The sequence below is a fragment of the Sorex fumeus genome, unplaced genomic scaffold, assembly GCF_029834395.1.
Source record: "Sorex fumeus unplaced genomic scaffold, SorFum_2.1 ptg000019l, whole genome shotgun sequence".
NCBI classification, from domain to species: Eukaryota; Metazoa; Chordata; class Mammalia; order Eulipotyphla; family Soricidae; genus Sorex; species Sorex fumeus.
This window is the reverse complement of record NW_026606076.1, coordinates 37,487,663-37,508,039: the sequence shown is the minus strand read 5'-3', so window position 1 is coordinate 37,508,039 and position 20,377 is coordinate 37,487,663. Positions and strand designations below refer to the sequence as shown.

Below are 20,377 nucleotides of genomic sequence, written 5' to 3'. Positions count from 1 at the left end.
AGAGGGAAGGAGGGAAGAAGAGAAGGAAGGGAGAGGAGGGAGGGAGGGAAGAAGAGAAGGAAGGGAGAGGAGGGAGGGAGGGAAGGAAGGCTAAAAGGGAGAGAGGAGGGGGCTGGAGCAATAGCACAGCGGGTAGGGCATTTGTCTTGCTCGAGGCCAACCTGGGTTCGATTCCCAGCATCCCATAGGGTCCCCTGAGCACCGCCAGGGGTAATTCCTGAGCGCAGAGCCAGGAGGAAGCCCTGTGCATGCTGGGTGTGACCCAAAAAGAAAAAAAAAAGAGGGAGAGAGGCAAGGGAGGGAGGGAGGGAAAGAAAGGGAGGGAAGTGAGAGGGAAGGAGGGGAAGAGGAGGAGGAGGAGGAAAGAGAGAGAGAGAGAGAGAGAGAGAGAGAGAAGAGAGAAAGTTCTAGCTCCCAAAGACCCTTACAGACCTGTCATAGGTTGTTTCTCCTCCTGTGGGCAGGTGAGGTCCCGAGAGTACGACATGCCCTTCTTTAGGTCAAGCATTCACCAAACTTGTCCATCTCAACTTCTCTGTCCCAGTGGGCACCTAGCTGAGGGGAGCACAGTGCTCTTGGAGAACAGTGCTCTTGGGGAACAGTACTTGTGCACTTCCTCAATCCCGTTCCTCCTGGTTTCAGTAAGAACCCACACCCCACACCATTTATGCGTGCAAATGAGGCATCATCCCATGAGCTCTCTCCTTCTTTTGAGGGTTTGTGGGGGGATTGAGCCACACCTGGCGATGCTCAGGGGTTTCTCCTGGCTCTGCACTCAGGAAGTATCCCTGGCAGTGCTCAGGGAACCATATGGGATGCCGGGAACCATATGGGATTGATTTTATTAGTAGTACTTTACTTTTGAAGTCACACCTGGCGATGATCAGGGTAGTTACTCTGGGCTCTGCACTCAGGTATTACTCTTGGCATTACTCAGGGGACCATGTGGGATGCCGGGGATTGAACCCAGGTCGGCCACGTGCAAGGCAAACGCCCTACCCGCTGTACTATCGCTCCAGTTCTCCATATGGGATTGAACCCGGGTTGACCAACTGCAAGGCAAGTGCCCTCCCCACTGTGCCACTGCTATGGTCCCTCTTTTCCCTCTTGAGTGCATCTTTTGGGGTTCACTTTTCTGACTTCCCTTCCATACCACCTTCCCCCTCCTTAAGTCATCCCAGCACTTGGCAGGAACTTGAGAGGTGCTCTGGCTCTTCCGGGCTCAATGTTCGGGGCTCTCACCTGGTGGTGCTGGGATTGGGGCGGGGCAGGGGATCACGCGGTGTCAGGATGGAGTCAAGGATGGACTGCAGCCCATTGAACTGCAACCTCTCCAGTCCTCAGCCAGGAATGGATTAGGGGACAAAATCCCTGTTAGCGTTATGTGGTTCACACCGCCTCCACTTTCACGCTAGCTCCAGTTCCAGCCCCCAGCATGGACTCAGAATGTGCTAAGGGTCCCAAAGTATTCAATAAGTGACTTTCAACGCATCCGTGGCTCCAATGGGACCCAGTTGGTGGAACCAAGGTTTTCAAAGCTCCAGGTCCCTTATTTATTTCTTTTTTTCCCCGCAACTTCTCCTATTGCCTTTTGGGACTCGGGATTGCTCTTTACTGGGGTAAAGGGTGAGGAAACTTCCAGACCCTGTCGCCCCGATGTCAAGCCCTGAGCACTCAAACCCTGAGCAGTCATCACTCTGGCCTCAGTTTCCACACTATCACACTCAGCCATGGGGTGGGGAGGGTATGAGAGCGGGGTCTCGGGAAGACGCCATTTGATTCTCGCGCCCCCAAGTCCTCCTCCCAGGGTCCCCGGCTCGCCCTCGCCCCCCGCCCCCCCCCCCCCCCCCGGTCCAACCCCCCGTGCGCGCGCCCGCGTCCCCGAGCGCGCGCGCCCCGCGTGGCCCCGCCCAACGGCCGCCGCCACGCCCCCTGCCACGCCCCCGCCGTCCCCGCGGACACGCCCTCTCCGGCGAGGGAGCCAATGAGCGCTCGGACCCGCATCCGGGGCTCCCGGCGCGGCGCCGCCTCCCGCGCACACACGGCCATGGCGGAGGTGAGTGAGCGCCGGGGGAGCCGTCCTCACACGCCCGCCTGCCCTGGCTCGGCTGCCCTGGGCCCTGGCACCGGCAGCCCGGCTCCGGGACTCCGGGACTGGGCCGGGTCGGACCCGACGGAGGCTCGGGGGCGAGGTGCTCGGTCCGCTGCCGCCCCCGGGCCGAACCCCCCTCCCGGCTGCCACATCGCGGGCTGCAGTGCGCATGTGCGGGCGCGCGGCGCGGGCGGGCCGGGGGCGCGCGGGAGGGGGCGGGGCGCGCGTCCCTGTCGCAAGCGGACCGGAACCCCGGGCCCCCAGCCTCCCGGGCCCCTCGACTCCGGAACCCCAGCGGTGTCCAGCCCGCAGCCCTTGACCTGTACCGCACCCCGCTTCCTCCGGCCCCTGACTGCAAACCCCGATGCCCGGGCCCCTTAACCCGCCCTCACCCCGCCCGGAGGACCCCAACCTCTCTGCCCCATGCAGTGCGGACCCCTTCCCCAGACTCCGAGCTCCGGACCCCGGTCCCTAACCGCCCAACCCCCAGATCTCCCACTGGTGATGTTCCCTCTTTCCCAGTTGACCCCCTGATCTGGGGAATAAACCCTCCGGACTGACCTTTCCAGACCGCACCCCGGCACCTTCATCCTGGCCACTTTGCAGCCTCGATCCCCAGGCCCAGACCCCCGGAACCCCGCTCTCAGCCCCCAGCCTCAGTTCGCAGTTAATTCTTGGGCCTGGTTCCGAACACCTCGACCCCCTTCCTCCTTGGGGCTAACTTTGGAGGATTGCGGGGTCTGGGGCTAACTTTGGAGGGTTGCGGGGTCTGGGGCTAACTTTGGAGGGTTGCGGGGTCTTGGGGCGGCGCCCTCTGGTCTGAAGGGAAAGAGGCCGCCTCGGGACCTTGAAGGCTGGGACCTCCTGACCCTCTGGATTTCGCCACCCCTCGAAAGAAGTCCCGGGGGTGGGGTGGGAGGGGGCGGCCTGCCTGGAGAGATGGCTCAGCGGGCAGGGGCGCGAGCACTGCGTGCAGGGAGCCCAGGTTGGATCCCCGGCTCCCTGTGCACCCAGCGTTATGAGCGACACCAACCTCCCCAAAAAGTTTTGAAATCAGGTGTATTTGGAATGAGTATTTCGTTCTTTCCTTTTGGTTTGGAGGGCCATACAGGGCATAACCACGGCCTTACTCCTGGCTTTGTGCTCAGGGATCACTTCTGGCGGGGCTTGGAGGACCCTGTAGGGTGCCCGGAATCGAACCCTAGTTGGCTGCGTGTGCGCCTTCATCTGTTCTCGCCGGCCCCTGCGTGCTTTATGGACCATTGGGATTGGGACAGAAACGGACCCGTCCCACGCAGACTCCAAATAGCTCCATGCCCGTCACAGGGGGCCGTTTTTCCCCCTTGTGTGGGCCTTGACCGGACGGGGCAGTGGTGCTGGAGGCCACTGAGGCCGTGCTCTGTAGAGCTTCCGGGGGGTCCTCCTATTGCTGGGGTCGAACCTGGGGCCTCGGGTCTTCCTGGAGCATCTTCCAGGCGCATATTGCGTCCCTGAGAGCGCGCTCGGGGATTTGGGGCCAGCCCTCTGGACTCGCCAGGCGCACAGCTTTGCACGGATGGGAGGCGAGCTGGGAATTGGGGGCCCGGGTCTTGGGTGGGGGTCGGTCCGAGTGCAGGGCGCAGGCGCTGCTCAGGGCTCCACCTCTTGGGAGCGCGGGTTGGAAGGTCTCGCGAGGTCGCACGCGCGAAGTCTCGCGCGGTCTGTGACGTCAGCGCTCTCCACTGTTGGTGGCCCAAGCGGTAGTCCAGCGCAGAGGGCACCTTCCTTGTAAGTAGCTGACCTGGGTTCGATCCCCCCGCACCCCCTAGGGTCCCCCGAGCCCACCAGGGGTGCAGCGTAACCCCAGGAAAGCGTGATGTGTGGGTGTCCCGGGGCCTGGGGCGACCCCACGCTTGGCCTCGGTGGTGGGCCCGTGCTCGGGCTCTATTTCCAGGGCCCCGGAGGCTGTATGGTCGCAGAGCTTTGCGGGGGGGCTCACCGCACACGTGACCCTACAGGGTGATCTCCGGTGACGGTGCCCCCGGCCAGCCATGGGCCCCCCTCAGAGCTCCCTACTGCTGGCCCCATCGCCTGGGCTTATTGTACCCCCTCTGCTGCTGGGAGGGGGGGGCTGGACTCCCCAACACAGCTCTCGACATTTAGAGCTTGGGTGGTCAGCAGAAGACATAGTTTGAGGGATTAAGGTGCCGGCCTTGCACGCAGCCCAATCCAGTTCCATTCCTGGCACCACCGAGTCCTGCCAGGAGTCCACCGAGTCCACCACCCCTGAGCACTTCCACGCGCTCACCCCTGAGCACTTTCCACCGAGTCCTGCCAGGAGTCCACCGAGTCCACCACCCCTGAGCACTTCCACGCGCGGGTCTGAGCACCCCTCCACCCCCCAGAAACAGAACTTGAGCCCTTGTTCTCTGGGAGGTCCCCCAGAACTCCGTCCCCAGTTCTCCCCGTCCAATGAAGACCCTGGGCTGCTGTCCCCCAGCCGTTGGTTCTAGTGTCTGGGCTCCCCAGACTGCCCAGGGCTGCGTCATTGAGTTGCCCATTTGCTGCCCGAATTTGCCTTTTCTTCTGGACTCCACATCCCTTGTGCTCACTGAGGGGCATGGGATGAGTCCTTCTGAGGCCCAGTTTATGCAGCAGTGTGGAAATCCTGAAACTTTTTTTTATTCCTGATCTTGCTTGAGAGCCCGGCAAGCTACCGAGAGTATCTTGCCCGCACGGCAAAGCCTGGCAAGTTCCCCCGTGGTGTATTCGATATGCCAAATGCAGTAACAAGTCTCACAATGTTACTGGGCCCGCTCGAGCAAATGGATGAACAACGGGAGGACAGTGATAGTGACAGATCTTTTTTGGAGGTGGGGCTGGGGTGGGGAGGCTTGTTAACTGCTGGGGCTTGGGCCAAGCGGTACCAGGGTTCGAACCCCAGGCCCTGTGCCCCTCTGCTCCAGTCCTGCCTGAATCCCTTCATTTGTTGTTATTATTTTTGGATTTGGTTTTGGGGCCGTGGACTTTGCACTCAGAAATTACTCCTGGCAGTTGCCCCGGGGGACCCTACAGGGTACCGGGAATCGAACCATGTGCAAGGCAGATGCTTTCCTTGCTGTACTAACGCTCAGCCCCCTCATTTGTTAAACTTTTTAAAATATCTTTTTAGTTTTTGTCTTGACTTCAGTAAAGGTTCATGTCTTGGGACGTCGACTGGTGGAAAGTGGAAGGGGCGGTAATTAGTCCATTGGTGGGAACTACCACCACCATCAATTCCAGGACATTCCATTTCCCCTCAAGGTGTTCCTTCCCCCTTCTCTGTGGCCCTGGCACTACAGACCTCCTTCCTGCCTGTGGATGGGGCGTGTTCTGGACCCTTGTATCCTCAGGATCCCACCCTGTGTGAGAGAGAGAATAGGAGGGGGTCAGCTTGCTCCCCCAGTGTCGTGTCGAAGGGGTCCCAGAATTGCGGGTGTCAGAGCCGCCCTCCCCTGTGGCTGCAGGGTGTACCGGGTGGGGGACAGGCATGTTTGTCTGCGCTGTGGGGCGTGCCCGTGCCGTGGCTCCCATTTGGCCCCCATGGCCCCAGCTGTACCATGTTGCTGTCGACATGGGTGTTGAGTTTTTTTTTTCCCCTTTTTGGGTTATACCCAGCGATGCTCAGGGGTTTCTCCTGGCTCTGCACTCAGGAGTTACTCCTGGCGGTGCTCGGGGGACCCTATGGGATGCTGGGAATCAAACCCGGGTCGGCCACGTGTAAGGCAAACACCTTACCCGCTCTGCTATCTCTCCAGCCCTGGGTGTCGAGTTTTTACCAGAGCGTCTGACCAGTTCTTGGTACGGGTGTCCTCGGGAAGTGGCAGCTTTTAGGGCGAATCAGTTGCACCTTTCTCCAGAGTGGCTGATTTGCCTTTGAAGGCTGAGTTCTGGGTGTGGGGGGAGGTTGCCCACTGCTGCCCTTCTTGGGGTGTTTGGGGTTGAACCCTGGGAAGGCCGAGACTCGTTAACTGTGCTGGGGCTCTTTTTTCTTTTTGAGTCATGCCCGGAGATGCAGAGGGGTTACTCCTGGCTTTTGCACTCAGAAATTACTCCTGGCAGTGCTTGGGGGACCATATGGGGATGCTGGGAATCGAACCCGTGCAAGGCAAACACCCTACCTGCTGTGCTGTTGCTCCAGCCCCAAGCCTAGATTATTTTACAGTGCGAGAGGGGGTTGTTCCTGAAATAGCTCTTCATAAAGGGGAGCTCCCACTTCCTCAAAGTCCTTCCAGAACATTCTATCACCCCCCCCCCCCCAAAAAAAAGGAAGCCCATCCCCTCTCTTTAGTTGTGGCAGTGCTTCCTATATCTTCAGGGGACTTTTTTTTTTTTTTTGCTTTTTGGATCACACCCAGCAATGCTCAGGGGTAACTCCTGACTCTGCACTCAGAAATTACTCCTGGCGGTGCTCGGGAGGCCTTATGGGATGGGAATCGAACTCGGGTCGGCCACGTGCAAGGCAAACGCCCTGCCCGCTGTGCTATCACTCCAGCCCCTCACCAGCCTCTCGTGGCCCACGGCCGCCACCTCACATCTGTCTCCTCTGTCCCTCCGCAGGCCTCCCCGCTGGAGAGGCAGAGTCCTTGCGTGGCCTCCTGCCTCTCGCACAGCCTGTGCCCGGGGCAGCCGGCACTGCAGACAGCAGCAGGTACGACCTTCCCTGTGGCCTCTCTACTGCCTCGCGAGCAGTTCCGGGGCTCTCTCAGGCCGGGGTGCAGGCCGCGGCCCTGCATTTCAGGAGCGGGGGGCCTGGCCCACGCCAGGGAGCTGCTCCAGGCCTGCTGTCCAGCCCTTCTGGTCTCTCCACCCACCCCCAACTTGATCGCTCGCAGCTCTTCCTGGCCCTCCCCTCCCCTCCCGTTGTGTACACACGTGCACCTAACATCCACACCTTTGCACGTATTCACGTGTGCGCCCACACACCCGGGGTCCCGTGTGTGGTGCTTGGTCCCCGGTGCCATTGACCAGCCCCGTGTCCCCGGCTTCTGCATGAGGGGTGAGGCTGGCACCGGGAACCCGGCAGACTGGCATCCTCCCCCCTGTCCCCCCGCCCGCAGTGGTGCCCATGGGCTCTGCCGACCACCGCTTCAGCCTCGCCGAGATCCTGTCACAGAGCTACGGCGTCCGGGAGGGGAGCAGCGAGGCGGCCCGGGGCCCTGAACAGCCCGAGGAGGAGCTGGACAAGCACTTCGGATCCCAGGTGCGGCCCCGGCCCGTCTGCCTGCGTCCCGGGTACTGGTTGCTGGGAGCTGGGCTCTGGCCGTCAGGCCTCAGTGCCTGGCCCCCTCTGCACCCCAACCAGCCTGACACACACCTGGGGCTTTAGAGGAGGCTGTGGCCCACACAGAGAAACATCTGGGCCTTTCCTTTTGTGCCTGTGAAAACCCGGCCTGCCTCCGTGGGGGTTCACGGCGCAAGGTCTGAAAGGGCAACATGGGCTGAAGCCGTGGGACTTTTTTCTCCTCCTCAGGAACAGGAGTCACCGACTTTGGTCCTATAGTGTGTGTGTTTGGGAGGGGGATGTTGGGGGGCGGGAGGGGGCGCGTCATTCCTGCTTCACAGGGCAGAGCCGACTGTACCCTCCTGGTACCCTGCAGCCTCCACCCCCCAGCAGCCCCTGACCTTGCCTTGTCCCTCCAGCAGTCCCCCCAGCCCTGCCATGTACCCCAGCAGCCCCCCGACCCCACCCTGCACCCCCAGAGGAGCGACATGCCTCTGCAGGAGCTACTCGCGCTCTACAGCTACGAGGCGTCGGATCCCACCTCTGACCGGGACAGCGAGGGCAGCGAGACCTCTTCACACCTCCCAGACATGACCCCGGACAAGGTGGGAGCGTCCGGACCACACACACACCTGTCCCTGGGGAGGGCTGGGTGGGAGTCCGGCAGCCAGAAGGTCCTTTGGTGACGGGTGGAGGAGATGCCCGCCATTTCCCTGCCAATAGCAGCCTTCCTGAGCCCCGCTGGGAACCCCGACCCCACCAGGGAGCCCCACGTCCAGTGTCCCTGTGATACCACCCTTGGTACCTGAGCCGGCGACCAATAAGCCTTTCCCGTCCCAGGAGCAGATGGCGAAGGATTTGCTGGCCGGGGAGGAGGAGCCCCAGCCTGCGGCCGCCCACCACGTTCCTGCCGTCACCTCCCGCGAGGCCCCAGACCTGTTCCCTGCCCAGAGTGGAGGTGGGGGTCTGGGGGGGACCTGGCTCCATCAAAGCCCCCCCCTGGGGTGGGGGCTGGGGATCGGGGAGGGCCAGGGAGCGGGGAGTGGGGCTGCCCAGCTGGTGTCAGAATGTGGCCCCCGTCGCCTTTTCCCCAAGGCCGCTTCCTGGCCGAGACTGGCGTGGAAAAGGAGCGCCCGTCCTCTGCCTCCTCCGACGCCGACGAGGACCCTCTGCCCGCCAACAAGTGTAAGAAGGTACACGCGCTCCCCAGGCTGGAGGCTGGAGTCCTCACGGCGGCAGGACTGGCTGGACATCACTGGCGCGTGCACACACATCCGGCACTGTCACACTCATCCTGGGGGCGGCCCCCTTCCGCCCAGGGGGACCCGGGGATTGGGCACTGTGCTTGGATCACAGGGCACTCCTGGCTGGCCCAGCCGCATGTGTGCACCTTAACACCCCATCACTCCTTCTGGCTCTGGGAACACCCTGGGCCAGCTGGCGGATTTCTGGGGGCCCGGTGTTAAGACATCCACACTCCACCTCTGTAGGAGATCATGGTGGGGCCCCAGTTCCAGGCTGACCTCAGCACCCTGCACCTGCAGCGCCAGGCCGAGAAAAGTAAGGGGGCCAGGGATGAGGGGGGCGGGGGTGTGTGGGGCTTAAGAGGGGGGAGTTGCCTGATGTCTGTGCCCCGCCCCTGGGAGTTCCTGCCTGCCCAGCCCCATCGCTTACCTTCTCTGGCCTTCGGTGCCCCCCACCCCACCCCAGTGGTCCCCATTCCTTCCCTTGAGTCCTGTCCATCTCCCATCCGGTCCGCCTCTGGCTGGAAGCAAGTGGTTGCTGGAGAGCCCCTCGTCACGTTCCTTCCTCCAGGAATGCTCTCTGGTCCTTTACACGCACGCACATACGATGCTGGCATTTTTCTCTCAACTTCTGGTGGCCCTGGCTGCACATGAGGGCTGGTGAAACTGCTACCCACCAGCCTGTTGCAGTCCCCCCGGGGGGAAGGGGTCGTCCCTGCATCAAACCCTGCATCCTGAGGACCCGGACCTTGGATCCTGCTAACTCCCCGGAGCCGCCACGACCCCCCTGCTCTCTTGTAGTCTATGAGAACGAAGACCAGCTGCTGTGGGACCCCAATGTCCTCCCCGAGAGGGAGGTGGAGGAGTTTCTATACCGCGCGGTGAAGCGGCGTTGGCATGAGATGGCAGGGTCGCAGGTCCCAGAGGGCGAGACGGTGAAGGACAGTGAGCAGGTGGGCTGGGGGTCCGGGTGCACGGAGGGAGCGGGAGGGATTGGTGTGGCGCCTTGGGAGGGGGGTTCAGGTGAAAACGATGTGCCCTCCCCTGACTCCGGACTGGGACTCGGGGTCCCGGGTGGGACGGTCACTGTGCCCGCCAGCAGGCGCTGTACGAGCTGGTCAAATGCCGCTTCAATGCCGAGGAGGCGCTGCGGAGGCTGCGCTTCAATGTCAAGGTGATCAGAGGTGAGTGGCCAGGCGCTCTGCCACGCCCCCTTTCCTGCGGACACGCCCCTTTCCAGTTGCCACGCCCTTCCCCAGTTGCCACGCCCACCCCAGCTCCTTTCCCACTCCTTCCGCCCATAATCTGCCCCGCCCCTTTCTCTACTTGCCCCGCCCCTGCCCATAATCTGCCCCGCCCCTTTCTCTACTTGCCCCGCCCCTTGCTCACTTGTTCCGCCCATAATCCTCTTTGCCCCGCCCCTTTCTCTGCTTGCCCCGCCCCTTGCCCACTCGCTCTGCCCGTATCCCCCATGCCCTCCCTCCCACTTCCGCTCCCCCCATCGCAGAGGGCATGTGTGCGTGGAGCGAGGAGGAGTGCAGGAACTTCGAACACGGCTTCCGCGTGCACGGCAAGAACTTCCACCTGATCCAGGCCAACAAGGTGAGGCCTGCGAGCTGGCCAGGAGGTGCTTTCTCTCTGGGGCCTGCCTGCTCAGGACACACCCCTCCCCCGCTCCCCAGCCGTTCTCTCCATCCTTTCCAGCCCCGGCCCCCTCAGTCAGACTTGGTTTTGGGGCAGGGGGTGCGCCCCATCTCGGAGATGCTGTTGGCTTCTTGGGTTTCTCCTGCTTTGCGGGTTCAGAGTAGATTCTGTGTCCCATATGATACGGGATAGCAGTCCCGGGGGCATTGGGGACACCTTTGCACTGGGCTGGGGTCTCTATCTGCGGGGTCTAGGACTCGGTATTGCTGGGGGGGTTTGGGTGAACTTAGGTGGATCCTGGGAAGGCCTGGTGGGTGTGTGGTGCTGTTGGCCCCAGGCCAACACACCTTGCCGTCCACCAGGTGCGCACGCGCTCGGTAGGCGAGTGTGTGGAGTACTACTACCTGTGGAAGAAGTCCGAGCGCTACGACTACTTCTCCCAGCAGACGCGGCTGGGCCGCCGGAAGTACGGCCCATCGGGGACCACGTGCGTGAACGCTCAGCACACCTGGGCGGGGATGGGAGGGGAGCTCCGTCCGGAACCAGGCAAGGGGTCCCCGCTGCTGCTCACGGAGTCTGCCCCCTCTAGGGACACAGACCAGGACCTGGACACCGCTGACCCAGAAGGCCCAGGCCGCCCCCGCTCTTCGCCGCCTCTGCCCCCGGGCACCGACAACCTTGGCGCCCAGGGAGAACCCCTGACACAGATGTGCTTGGGTGAGTGTGGTTTGCGCCCCACCCCGGAGGACGCTGAGGCGCCTTGGCAGTGGGGAGCTGTGGCGTTTGGGCACCTGGCGGGGTACCCCATGCACCCCATGCCTGGAAGTGGGATCCCCTATCGGGGCCCTGAAGCTGGGAGGGTGGGGCCTATGCCCACCATGGAGTGGAGGGGAGGTTGGGGGGGCGGGGCAGCTCAGTTCCAGCCATTCATGAGGTCAGGGCTTTGTCCCTCTGGGTCTGTGCTTTGGGACTCCTGGGAACTTAGGGTCCCAGGCCCCGTCCCTGTGGTTTAATGGCCGAGGAAGTTTCTGTGGCCAGCCCCGTGCTTCTTTGCCAGCCGTGGGTACTTGTATTTGCAGGGAAATTGGCTCCATTAGGTTGGTGGGGTTTTTTGTTTTGTTTTTTTTTTGCTTTTTGGGTCACACTCGGGATGCACAGGGGTTACTACTCCTGGCTCTGCACTCAGGAATCACCCCTGGCGATGCTTGGGGACCGTATGCGATGCTGGGAATCGCACCCGGGTCTGCCGCGTGCAAGGCAAAACGCCCTCCCCGCTATGCGATTGCTCCAGCTCCTCCATTAGGTTCTTCTGGGTTCGAAGGCACTGGACTCGGGGTTCACCAAGGTCCTGGTGTCAGGTCTGTCTCCTTCATCCCCTGCAGAGTCGCCCAGTCTCCATAGCGAGCTGCCGGCGGGCTCCAGTGGCCTGCCCGCCTTGGAGCCCGGGCCCTGCCTCTGCCCGCTGCCCGCCGCCCCTCCAGCTGAGCCTGCGCCCCAGCGCCCCCCAGAGGCCTTCTGCCCCCCGGAGGCGGCCGCGCCCGAGCCCAGCCCCAGCCCCAGCCTGGCCGTGGACCTGGCAGTGCCCGGGGCCCTCCCCGAGGACGTGTCCCTGCTCTCAGGCCGCGCTGACCTCAGCGGAGGAGCCGCCCCGGCTGTGGCGCCCGCGCAGGTGGCCTTGTCTGTCACCGACTTCGGACTCCTGGGCATCGGGGACGTGAATCCCTTCCTGGCCGCCCACTCTGCGTGCCCGGCGCCCGGCCTGCATTCGGAGCCCCTGTCACAGTGAGTGTGCGGCGGGGGTGGGGCTGGGGGGGGCGGGCTGGCCCCCAGGCAGGTGTGTCGGGGCCCTCCCTGAGTCCCGACCGTTCATCTGGCTCATTTTGTGTTTTCTTTGACTAGGTAATACATTCATATGGTTCCAAATCCAAACAGGTACAGCGGGGCGGCCAGGCTCCCCCTGCCCCCCTCCGCCCCCCAGGCACCAGGGACAGAGCTGCCGGGGGCTGGGCTGGGCCCGGCTGACCCCCTCTCTCTCTCTCTCTCTCTCTCTCTCTCTCTCTCTCTCTCTCTCTCTCTCTCCCCTTCTTGCTTTCTTGCTGTCTCTTGCTTTCTTTTTTTCCTCTTGTTTTCTCACTCTCCTTTCTCTTCTTTCTTATTCTCTTTATTCTTTGTCATGTTTTCTCTCTCTCTCTCTCGCTCTCTCTCTATCTCTCCCCCCTCCCTCCCTCTCGCTCGCTCGCTTTCTCCCCTGCAGCTGTAATGTGATGACCTGTTGAAGTCTGGCCGCAGGCGGGCATGTGGGGCCCAGACTGGACTTGGGGCCATCGCGGGGGTGGCCTGGGTCCTCCCGACCCTGCCGTCCAGGGCCTCGGGGGAGATGCCTTCTGCTTCCGAACACTTCAGAGACTCGGGGTGCCTGGCCTGCCCCCCCCCCCACACATAGATTGGCACCTTGGGTGCCCAGCACGCAGCCTCCCACGTGGGACCGCGCCGGCTCGTCCAACCCACAGAGGCGAGGAAGGGCCTCTCCGCGCCCCCACGGGGAGACGGATGGACAGACGGACAGGGCAGGACGCCCCCGGCCCTGCCCCCACCAGCAGCCTTCGCCCCGGAGGCCCTTGACACCCTGCTCGGCTCCGTCTCCCGCACCCCGGCAGGGCCCTGGGCAGCTGCTTCGCGTGCCAAACCGGGGGGCGCAGAGCCATATACCTCGACAGACGCCGGCCCAGCCCCCACCTCCGCCCTTCTCTCCACTTCAGGAATAGCCGCACTTTACTGCCCCCCTGGGGCCCCTCTTCTGCCTCGGGGGCTCAGGAGACAGGGGACCGACACCCCTCGGGTCCAGCCCGCCTCCACCCCGCGACCCCCATTCCGTTGAACAGAAGCGCCCCAGCCAGCCTCTGGGGCCTGGGTTCGCTGCCTCCTCCCGGCTGCCCTCCATTTATTTATGTTTCTGTTTACAAGTCCGAGTGGGGTCCTCCCGGGTGTGTGTGGGGGGTCGAGTAGCGCCCCCCCGCCTCCCCCCACCCCCCGCCCCGGGTGTCACCAGGAGGGGCCTGCAGAGCCGGCCGGGCCCCACCTGCGCCCCCAGCGCCCGGGCCCGCACTGTGGCCACTGCCTTCACCCCCTTTGCTGTTTTTATTTATTATTATTAAACTTGAGTTGAAGCCGCGGCGGCTGCCTCCCAAACGCTGCTGGGGCGGGTGGCCGGCCGACACCCCAGTTGTTGGCAGACCTGGAGCCGCCCCCTGCTGTGAGGGGCTCTTGGGTCCCCCCCAGGGGCCAGGAGGTGGGCGGAGTAAGGGAGTGTAGCAGCTCTGGCCTGGCTGGGGGGCGGGGGTGGGACACGGGGCAGGACTCCAGAGTGCTGACCCCAATCCTAATCCGACCCCAATCCTAGCCCTCCCCAGCTCTTAATCCGACCTGGACACTGGCAGGTCAGCAGGGAGAAGGGACCCCAGGCTCCCTGCTTCCTTTCTCCCCCCCAACCCCCAGCTGACCTCCGGGAGCACCTCTGGGAGTCTCCAGACTTAAAAGGGGCCCTCCTGAGCCCTGCCTGTTGTGGCCCCAAGACAAAAAAAAGCGGGGGGGAGCATTCTTTCCTCACTACTCCCAGCACCCCCAAACGTCAGCACACCCCTGGATCAACTGGCACTTAGGCGGAAGAGAGGGGGCAGAGGAAACAGGTTTTTGGATGCAATGGAAGGTCCTCCGGGCGCACCCCAGAGGGGAAACCTGGGTTAGTTTCCATGGAGACCTGGATGCCCCCGCCGCTCCTCCCAGTGTGCGGGATAGAGTGTCCAGGACTGCCGACCCTCCCCACGACACAGCTTCCTCAGACCCCAGCCAGCATGAGCGGGGAGGACGTGGGGACAGGCCTGGGGGTGCCCAGTCAACCCTGGAGGACAACACTGCTGCGAGTTTCCCGGGCAGGAAACTGAATCTCAAGGTTTCAACCCAGGGACTGGAGCTGTAGGACAGCGGGGAGGTCATTTGCCTTGCACGTGGCCAGCCCGGTTATAGCTCCTCAGCATCCCGGCAGTGTCCCAGGAGCCCTGCCAGGAGTGATCCCTGAGCGCAGAGCCAGGAGTCAGCCCTGCGCATCTCTGGGAGTGGCCCCAAAAGACAGAAGAAAAAAAAAGGTTCCAACCAGCCTGTAAGGTGGGGGTGCGTTGGGGCGGGGTGGGCTGGAGCCCCAGCTTGCAAGCAGGCTCTGCCCTTGACCCCTCCCAGGGAGCGTCCCCACGTTAGGGCTCCGGGCGGACGGCGTTGGGTGTGGAGGGGGCGCGCCCTTCCAGAAGCCGGGCCCGGTCCCGGGGTGCAGGCGTGGACCGCGCCAGCGATGCCTCCGGTGGTATCGGTGAATTCGGAGGCACCGGCGGAAATCAGACGCGCACGCAGGGTGCGGCCGGGGCTTGGGGATCGGCCTCCCCGAAGCGCCCCACACTCCCGGCCGGTGCGCCCCTTCCCCATCCCTCCCTGAGCCGTCCGGATCCCCGGGGCGCGCGCGCGCGGGGTCCCCCCACTCCCCCGGGACAGGCCCAAGCCTCCCCACCTGCAGGGGGGAGGGTTTGAGAGCTGACAGCCCCTCCCCGCCTCGGAGCCCGGCCCCCCCGCTGACCTCAGGCCGGGGGACCCCCCAGATCCCCGCTCGCGCGCTCCCCGGGGCGCCGGGCGGGGCGGGGGCAGAGTCCGCCCCCTCCCGGGGCGCCCCGCCCGCCGCCCGCCGCGCCCCGGCCCTCCCCACGGTCGGGCCATGTGACCCGCGGCCCAGCCGGGACGCGACGGGACGGGACGCGCGGGGGGTCGCGGGCGCGGCCCGGGGCGGGGGCGGCATGGAGCGGAGGTGGGTGTTCGTGCTGCTCGACGTGCTGTGCGTGCTGGTCGGTAAGAGTCGGGGGGCCCGGGGTGCGGGGGACCGTTCCCGAACCGGACACCCAGAGCTGGAGGGCGGCTGCGGGGCGCCGCTGCACCCCGAATCCCCGGAGCCCCCCCAGGAGGCGGAGGAGCGCCGAAGAGAGACCCTTAGGCGGGGCGCGGCGACTCGCAGCCGCCCCCTTCGCCGGCTGCCTCAGTTTCTCCCGCGCGTCCCGAGCTCTGGAACCCGGGCCCTGCCTGCCCGAGCGCGCACTGCCCCGCAACGCCCTGCGCGGCTGCTGCAGGAAGCGGCGACTTGGGGGCCACCGCGCCCCCCTTCCCGCCCCTCCCGCCCAGCGGGTGATTCACGCGCGGGCGGAGCCGGGCTGGGGCGCGTCGGGGATGGGGGGCGCGGCCGCGACCCCGCCGGGGAACCACCGGCCCCTCCACGCCGGGGTCAGCGTTCCCCGTGGGTGCTGGTGCGCGCGTGTGTGTGTGTGTGTACGTACAAGACACCCGCACCCCCGGACCGCCCCGAGCCGCTGGGACTCGAACCCTCGCGTGTCCGTCCGGGGCGCGTCTCTGACTGTCCCCCACGGGCCTGAGAGCGACGCAGGGAAACGCTGGGCCTCGGGCCGCCGTGAACTGGGGGCCTCGGGCGGCGCCCCAACCTGTCGGGCCGGTTTGCAGGCCAGGTTGGGGGAGGGGGCAGCCTCAGGGGGGCCCCCCCGCCCCTCCCTCAGGGTCCCGGGAACAAAGACCGAGTGTTTGCTCGGGGCCAAGTTGGACAATGGTCCCTGAATTCGACCCGCGGAGCCGGGGGGAAGGGGAGCGTGGGAGCGCCCCTGCCCCCCCAGCGGCTGGTTCCAGCACCTCTGCTGAGCCTGGGCTCCGACAGCCCCCCACCAGGCCTCGGGGGGTGGGGCACCCTGCTGGGGCTAGACCAGCTTAATGGGGGAGGAAGCCCCCAGGGGAGCGTCTGCCAGCCCCTCCCCCGCCCCCCCTCCCCAACTCCAGCACCCTATCCCGGTGAGCGCCAAGGTTCGTGGAAGCTTTAGTGCGACCCTGGGCCAGTCCTTGAGAATCGCCAATCATTAAACCAGCCAGGCTGCTCAGCATCCGGGGCGGGGGAGGGGTGAGGCTGGGCTCAGAGAGGTTCAGCCACTTTTCCAGGTCACACACAGCACAGTGCGGTTGTTGTTATGTATACCAGGCTGTGGATGCCAGGCGCTGATCTGGTGGTGGTCACCGAGAAGCTTTAGCTGGGGGGTTGGGGGGAGGGGGGAGGAGGAGGAGGAGGAGGAGGAGGAGGAGGGGGGCCCCATACCAGCTGGAGCCACTTCCGGAATTCCTGGGGGGCGGGGCGGTCTCCAGGGAGCCGGCTGGCCCTCTATCCTGGCTCTTTGGGGGATGTGTCCTGATCTCTGCCTGGACTTTCCCAGGTCCTGGAGGTGAGAATCCTCCAAACCCTCCTGCAGCCCTCCCCACCCTGCCCTGCCTAGTCCCGCTGCGGAGGGGCTACCCATCTCTTAAAGCTATACTCCCGCCTATCACCCATCATAGGGGACCCCCAGCCTCCGCTAGGCTGGCTAATGGGGTAGGGACAGTCACCTCCTAGTTGCCCCCTCCAGAGCCAGAATTAGGGCTGATGGGGGGGGGGGAGGAGGATGCGGTCTGCTCCTCCCCTCCCTGTTGTTGAGGTACCTGGATCGCCCCACCCTTTCACACTGTCCCTCACCCTTTTGGGGGCAAAGGGCACTGGCCCGGGTTGGTTTCTGCCCCTACCGGGGACCACACCTTTCAGCCTCTGGCGCCGGGCGTATGTGTCTTTGCACCCAGTTCCCAGGCAGGATCTGGGTGTCCTACCTGTTGATGCCCCTTTGTGTGTGTGTGGGCGGGGGGTGGGGGGGGACAGTCGGCAGAGCTGCAGAGCGCAGGCTCTTGGCAATCGGGGTGTCTCTGAATGGCCAATAAAACGACGGACAGCAGGTGCTGATCAAACGCCTTCTCCAAGGGGGCTCGGGGGGGGGGCTCTCACTGGGTGATCCGGATTCCATCCCCGAGGGGGCAGGGGTGAGGGGTGAGGGTGATAGGGGTTGGGCGGTGGGGTGTCAGCGGCAGTGCTGGGTGGGGAGGGGGGACTGGCATTCCGCAGCGAGGGAGCTGGTACCCTGGGAGTAAATTAGGAATGTTCTGCAGACAGGAAGTTGCTGCTTGGGGGGGGGGGTTCCTGGCGCGTTATCGAAGGGTGTTGAAGGTGCAGCGACCTCCCCTTGGCCAGAAGGTGGCGCTGTGGAGACCCCGGGGGTTACTTTCACCCCCCCACTCCCTCTCGCCCTCCAGCCGCGCTGCCTTTTGTCATCCTGACGGTGGTGAACACCCCATACAAGCGAGGGTTCTACTGCAGCGATGACTCCATCCGCTACCCCTACCGGCCAGACACCATCACCAACGGGGTCATGGCCGGGGTCACCATCACCGCCACCATTGTCCTTGTAAGGGGCGTGGGGGAGGTCCCGTCTTGCAGGGTGGGGACTGGTGGGAGACAGCCCTGCCCTGGGTGGTGTCTGTGGTTGACTATCCCTCCCTTCTGGGGGCCGGAGGGATAGAGTCCAGCGAGTAGGGCTTTTTGCCTTCTTGCACGTGGCTGACCCGGGTTCCGTCCTCGACGTCCCAGATGAGCCCCTGAGCCACCTCCAGGAGTAATTCCTGAGTGCAGTAACACCTGAGCATCGCCAGGTGCGACCCCCAAAAGAAAAACAAAATTCCTCCTTCAGAGTTCTCAAGGGCTGGAGTCGTATTGCAGCGGGGAGGGCATTTGCCTTGCATCTCTGGCATCCCATAAGCTCCCCTGAGCACTGCCAGGAGGGAGTCCTCCCTGAGCACCGCCAGGAGTCAGTCCTGAGTGCAGAGCCAGGAGTCCTCCCTAAGCACCGCCAGGGGTGGCCCCCAAACCAAACGCTGGGGAGTGAGAGCCTGGGGGGAGGCTTGGGTGTATCTCTGGACCCTACCCTGAGACTCGGACCCCTTGGCAGGTCTCCACCGGGGAGGCCTACCTGGTCTACACCCAACGCCTCTACTCCCACTCGGACTTCAACAACTACTTGGCTGCTGTCTACAAGGTCCTGGGGACCTTCCTGTTTGGGGCAGCGGTGAGCCAGTCCCTGACTGACCTGGCCAAGTATATGATCGGCCGCCTGCGCCCCAGCTTCCTGGCTGTGTGTGACCCCGACTGGAGCCGCATCAACTGCTCTGCATACGTGCAGGTGGAGACCGTGTGCAGGGGCAGCCCCGCCAACGTCACCGAGGCCAGGTGGGTGGGGCCAGCGGCCGGGGGCGGGGCCAGCGTCTGGAGGCGGGGCCAGGGCGCTGGGGCGGGGCCAGCGACACGTGGGGGACCCCCGGCGAGTGTTTTTGTTTGTTTTTTACACCACACCCAGCAGTACTGAGGGTTTACTCCTGGCTCTCTGCTGAGGGATCACTCCTGGTGGGGTTCGAGGGACCCTTGGGGTGCCAGGGATTCACCTGGATCGACCGCGTGCAAGGCAAGTGCCTTACCCATCTCTTTAGCCCCAGTTTTCACTGTTTTTATGGAGGGCTGAACTTTGGATAAAAATCACTTTCGGGCTTGATGCCCTGTGCGGAAACTTGACTTAACAAGAAAATGGAGGGGGAAAAAATAAGAAATTTAGTACAGCAGGGAGGATGCCTGCCTTGCACGTGGCAGATCCTAGGGTTAGATCCTAGGGTCTCCCAGCCCCCCCCCCCGGAGTGATCCCTGAGCACATAGCCAGGATGAAAAACCTGAGCACGGCCAGGTGTGAACCCCAAACCAAACATTGTAAACCACACTCACACAACACCCACTTGTCTGTGCTCGGGTCACCCACAGCTTGGCAGTCAACTGGGTGTCGGAACCCTCGATTGCTCCCCAAGATCTTGCCGTTAGAAGAACCCAAGTAAATGCACTGACACTGCCGATTTGAGGGGACCCCCCCTCTTAGACTCAGCACTTGTGTCTTCCTCCCCTACTTACCCCCCCCCCCCCAGGTTGTCATTCTACTCGGGACACTCGTCCTTCGGCATGTACTGCATGATGTTCTTGGCCGTGAGTCTGGGTGACCCGCTTACCCCACTCTTGGGACCCCTCCCGGCTTTGCATCTGGGCAGGGGGCGGTGGGTTGGCGCTGGGTTTATCTTCTGAGGGTCCCAGTCTGATCCCCTGCTCTCCCCCCCCGCCCCGTCCCAGCTCTACGTGCAGGCGCGGCTGTGCTGGAAGTGGGCGCGGCTACTGCGCCCCACTGTACAGTTCTTCCTGGTGGCCTTCGCGCTGTACGTGGGCTACACCCGCGTGTCTGACCACAAGCACCACTGGAGCGATGTTCTGGTCGGCCTCCTGCAGGGGGCGCTGGTGGCCTGCCTCACGGTGAGTTACCCTCCTCGGCTCCGGACCCACCCCCCTGAAGCCCCGCCTCCCTACCCTGCCTGGCCCAATCAGCTTTCCCACTTCCTTCTTGCCCCGCCCCCAGGTTAGGTATGTTTCAGATTTCTTCAAACCCCGGACCCCGCAACGCTGCCTGGAGGAGGAGGACCATGAGCGGAAGCCCCAGCTGTCGCTGTCGCTGACCCTGGGCGAGTCGGATGGCAACCACTTTGGGTACACGACTTCCTCCTCTTCCCCCTGAGGCCATCACCAGGCCCGCTGGGGCTGGAGCAAAGAGGCAGGTCCCCTGGCACCACGCCCTGATCCCCTTGTCCAGTTCTCCAAGCACAACCCCCTTTTGTAGGATTGGGGAGGGGACTCTGAGGGCAGGTGTCTGCTGTTTTGTAAACTATAAATGGATTTTTAGTAAAATAAGACTTTAGCGTCATACGGACATCCACACCTTTCAGTCCTGCCTCCGCTGACTGTGGTGCTCCAGGGTGAAAAGGTGCTCCCCGGGGGTCGGAGCGACAGAAGAGCCTGCATTCAGCCAAACCGGGTTCGACCCCCGGCATTCCATATGGTCCCCGAGCATTGGCCGGAGTGATTCCTGAGCTCAGAGCCTGGAGTGACCTCTGAGCTTTGCTGGGTATGGCCCAAGAGGGAAGGAAAGAAGGAAGGAAGGGAGGGAGGAAAATCCTAGCACTGGGGCTGGAGCGATAGCACAGTGGGTAGGGCGTTTGCCTTGCACGCAGCCAACATGGCCAGCATAGGTTCGATTCCCAGCATCCCATATGGTCCCCCAAGCACCGCCAGGAGTGATTCCTGAGTGCATGAGCCAGGAGGAACCCCTGAGCATTGCCAGGTGTGACCCA

General features: G+C 63.7%; 2 protein-coding genes across 11 annotated transcripts; both read left to right on the top strand.

Annotated features, from left to right (window-relative positions):
• The first annotated feature begins 1,997 nt into the window (after positions 1–1,997).
• Positions 1,998–13,203, top strand: MIER2 (MIER family member 2). Of its 9 annotated transcripts, XM_056112849.1 has the most exons (15): positions 1,998–2,056; positions 6,671–6,761; positions 7,171–7,313; positions 7,784–7,939; positions 8,175–8,292; positions 8,430–8,527; positions 8,825–8,894; positions 9,380–9,531; positions 9,678–9,762; positions 10,086–10,180; positions 10,585–10,709; positions 10,812–10,939; positions 11,605–12,004; positions 12,122–12,154; positions 12,477–12,650. In XM_056112849.1, exons 1-14 carry the CDS (start codon positions 2,048–2,050, stop codon positions 12,123–12,125), a joined length of 1,674 nt encoding a protein of 557 aa, XP_055968824.1. In that variant the 5' UTR covers positions 1,998–2,047; the 3' UTR covers positions 12,126–12,154; positions 12,477–12,650. The 9 variants fall into 9 exon arrangements, with proteins under 9 accessions (XP_055968824.1, XP_055968822.1, XP_055968821.1 ...); XM_056112847.1 differs by lacking the exons at positions 12,122–12,154; positions 12,477–12,650 and adding an exon at positions 12,666–13,203 and having other exon boundaries at positions 7,814–7,939; positions 9,681–9,762; XM_056112846.1 differs by lacking the exons at positions 12,122–12,154; positions 12,477–12,650 and adding an exon at positions 12,666–13,203 and having other exon boundaries at positions 7,814–7,939.
• Positions 13,204–14,981: 1,778 nt separating this feature from the next.
• Positions 14,982–19,863, top strand: PLPP2 (phospholipid phosphatase 2). Of its 2 annotated transcripts, none has more exons than XM_056112871.1 (6): positions 14,982–15,068; positions 17,423–17,574; positions 18,115–18,392; positions 19,130–19,187; positions 19,329–19,505; positions 19,609–19,863. In XM_056112871.1, the coding sequence occupies exons 2-6, from the start codon at positions 17,539–17,541 to the stop codon at positions 19,762–19,764; spliced, it is 705 nt and encodes a 234-aa protein (XP_055968846.1). In that variant the 5' UTR covers positions 14,982–15,068; positions 17,423–17,538; the 3' UTR covers positions 19,765–19,863. The 2 variants fall into 2 exon arrangements, with proteins under 2 accessions (XP_055968846.1, XP_055968845.1); XM_056112870.1 differs by having other exon boundaries at positions 14,992–15,109; positions 19,609–19,861.
• Positions 19,864–20,377: the final 514 nt, after the last annotated feature.

Excerpts from the sequence above, each read along its gene's own strand:
- MIER2 (XM_056112842.1), top strand. Across the intron at positions 6,762-7,170 it reads GGCACTGCAGACAGCAGCAG|TGGTGCCCATGGGCTCTGCC; the intron begins GTACGACCTTCC and ends CCCCGCCCGCAG. Across the intron at positions 10,710-10,811 it reads TACGGCCCATCGGGGACCAC|GGACACAGACCAGGACCTGG; the intron begins GTGCGTGAACGC and ends TGCCCCCTCTAG.
- PLPP2 (XM_056112870.1), top strand. The coding sequence starts at position 15,058 with ATGGAGCGGAGGTGGGTGTTCGTGCTGCTCGACGTGCTGTGCGTGCTG. Across the intron at positions 15,110-17,422 it reads CGTGCTGTGCGTGCTGGTCG|CCGCGCTGCCTTTTGTCATC; the intron begins GTAAGAGTCGGG and ends CTCGCCCTCCAG. Across the intron at positions 18,393-19,129 it reads GCCAACGTCACCGAGGCCAG|GTTGTCATTCTACTCGGGAC; the intron begins GTGGGTGGGGCC and ends CCCCCCCCCCAG.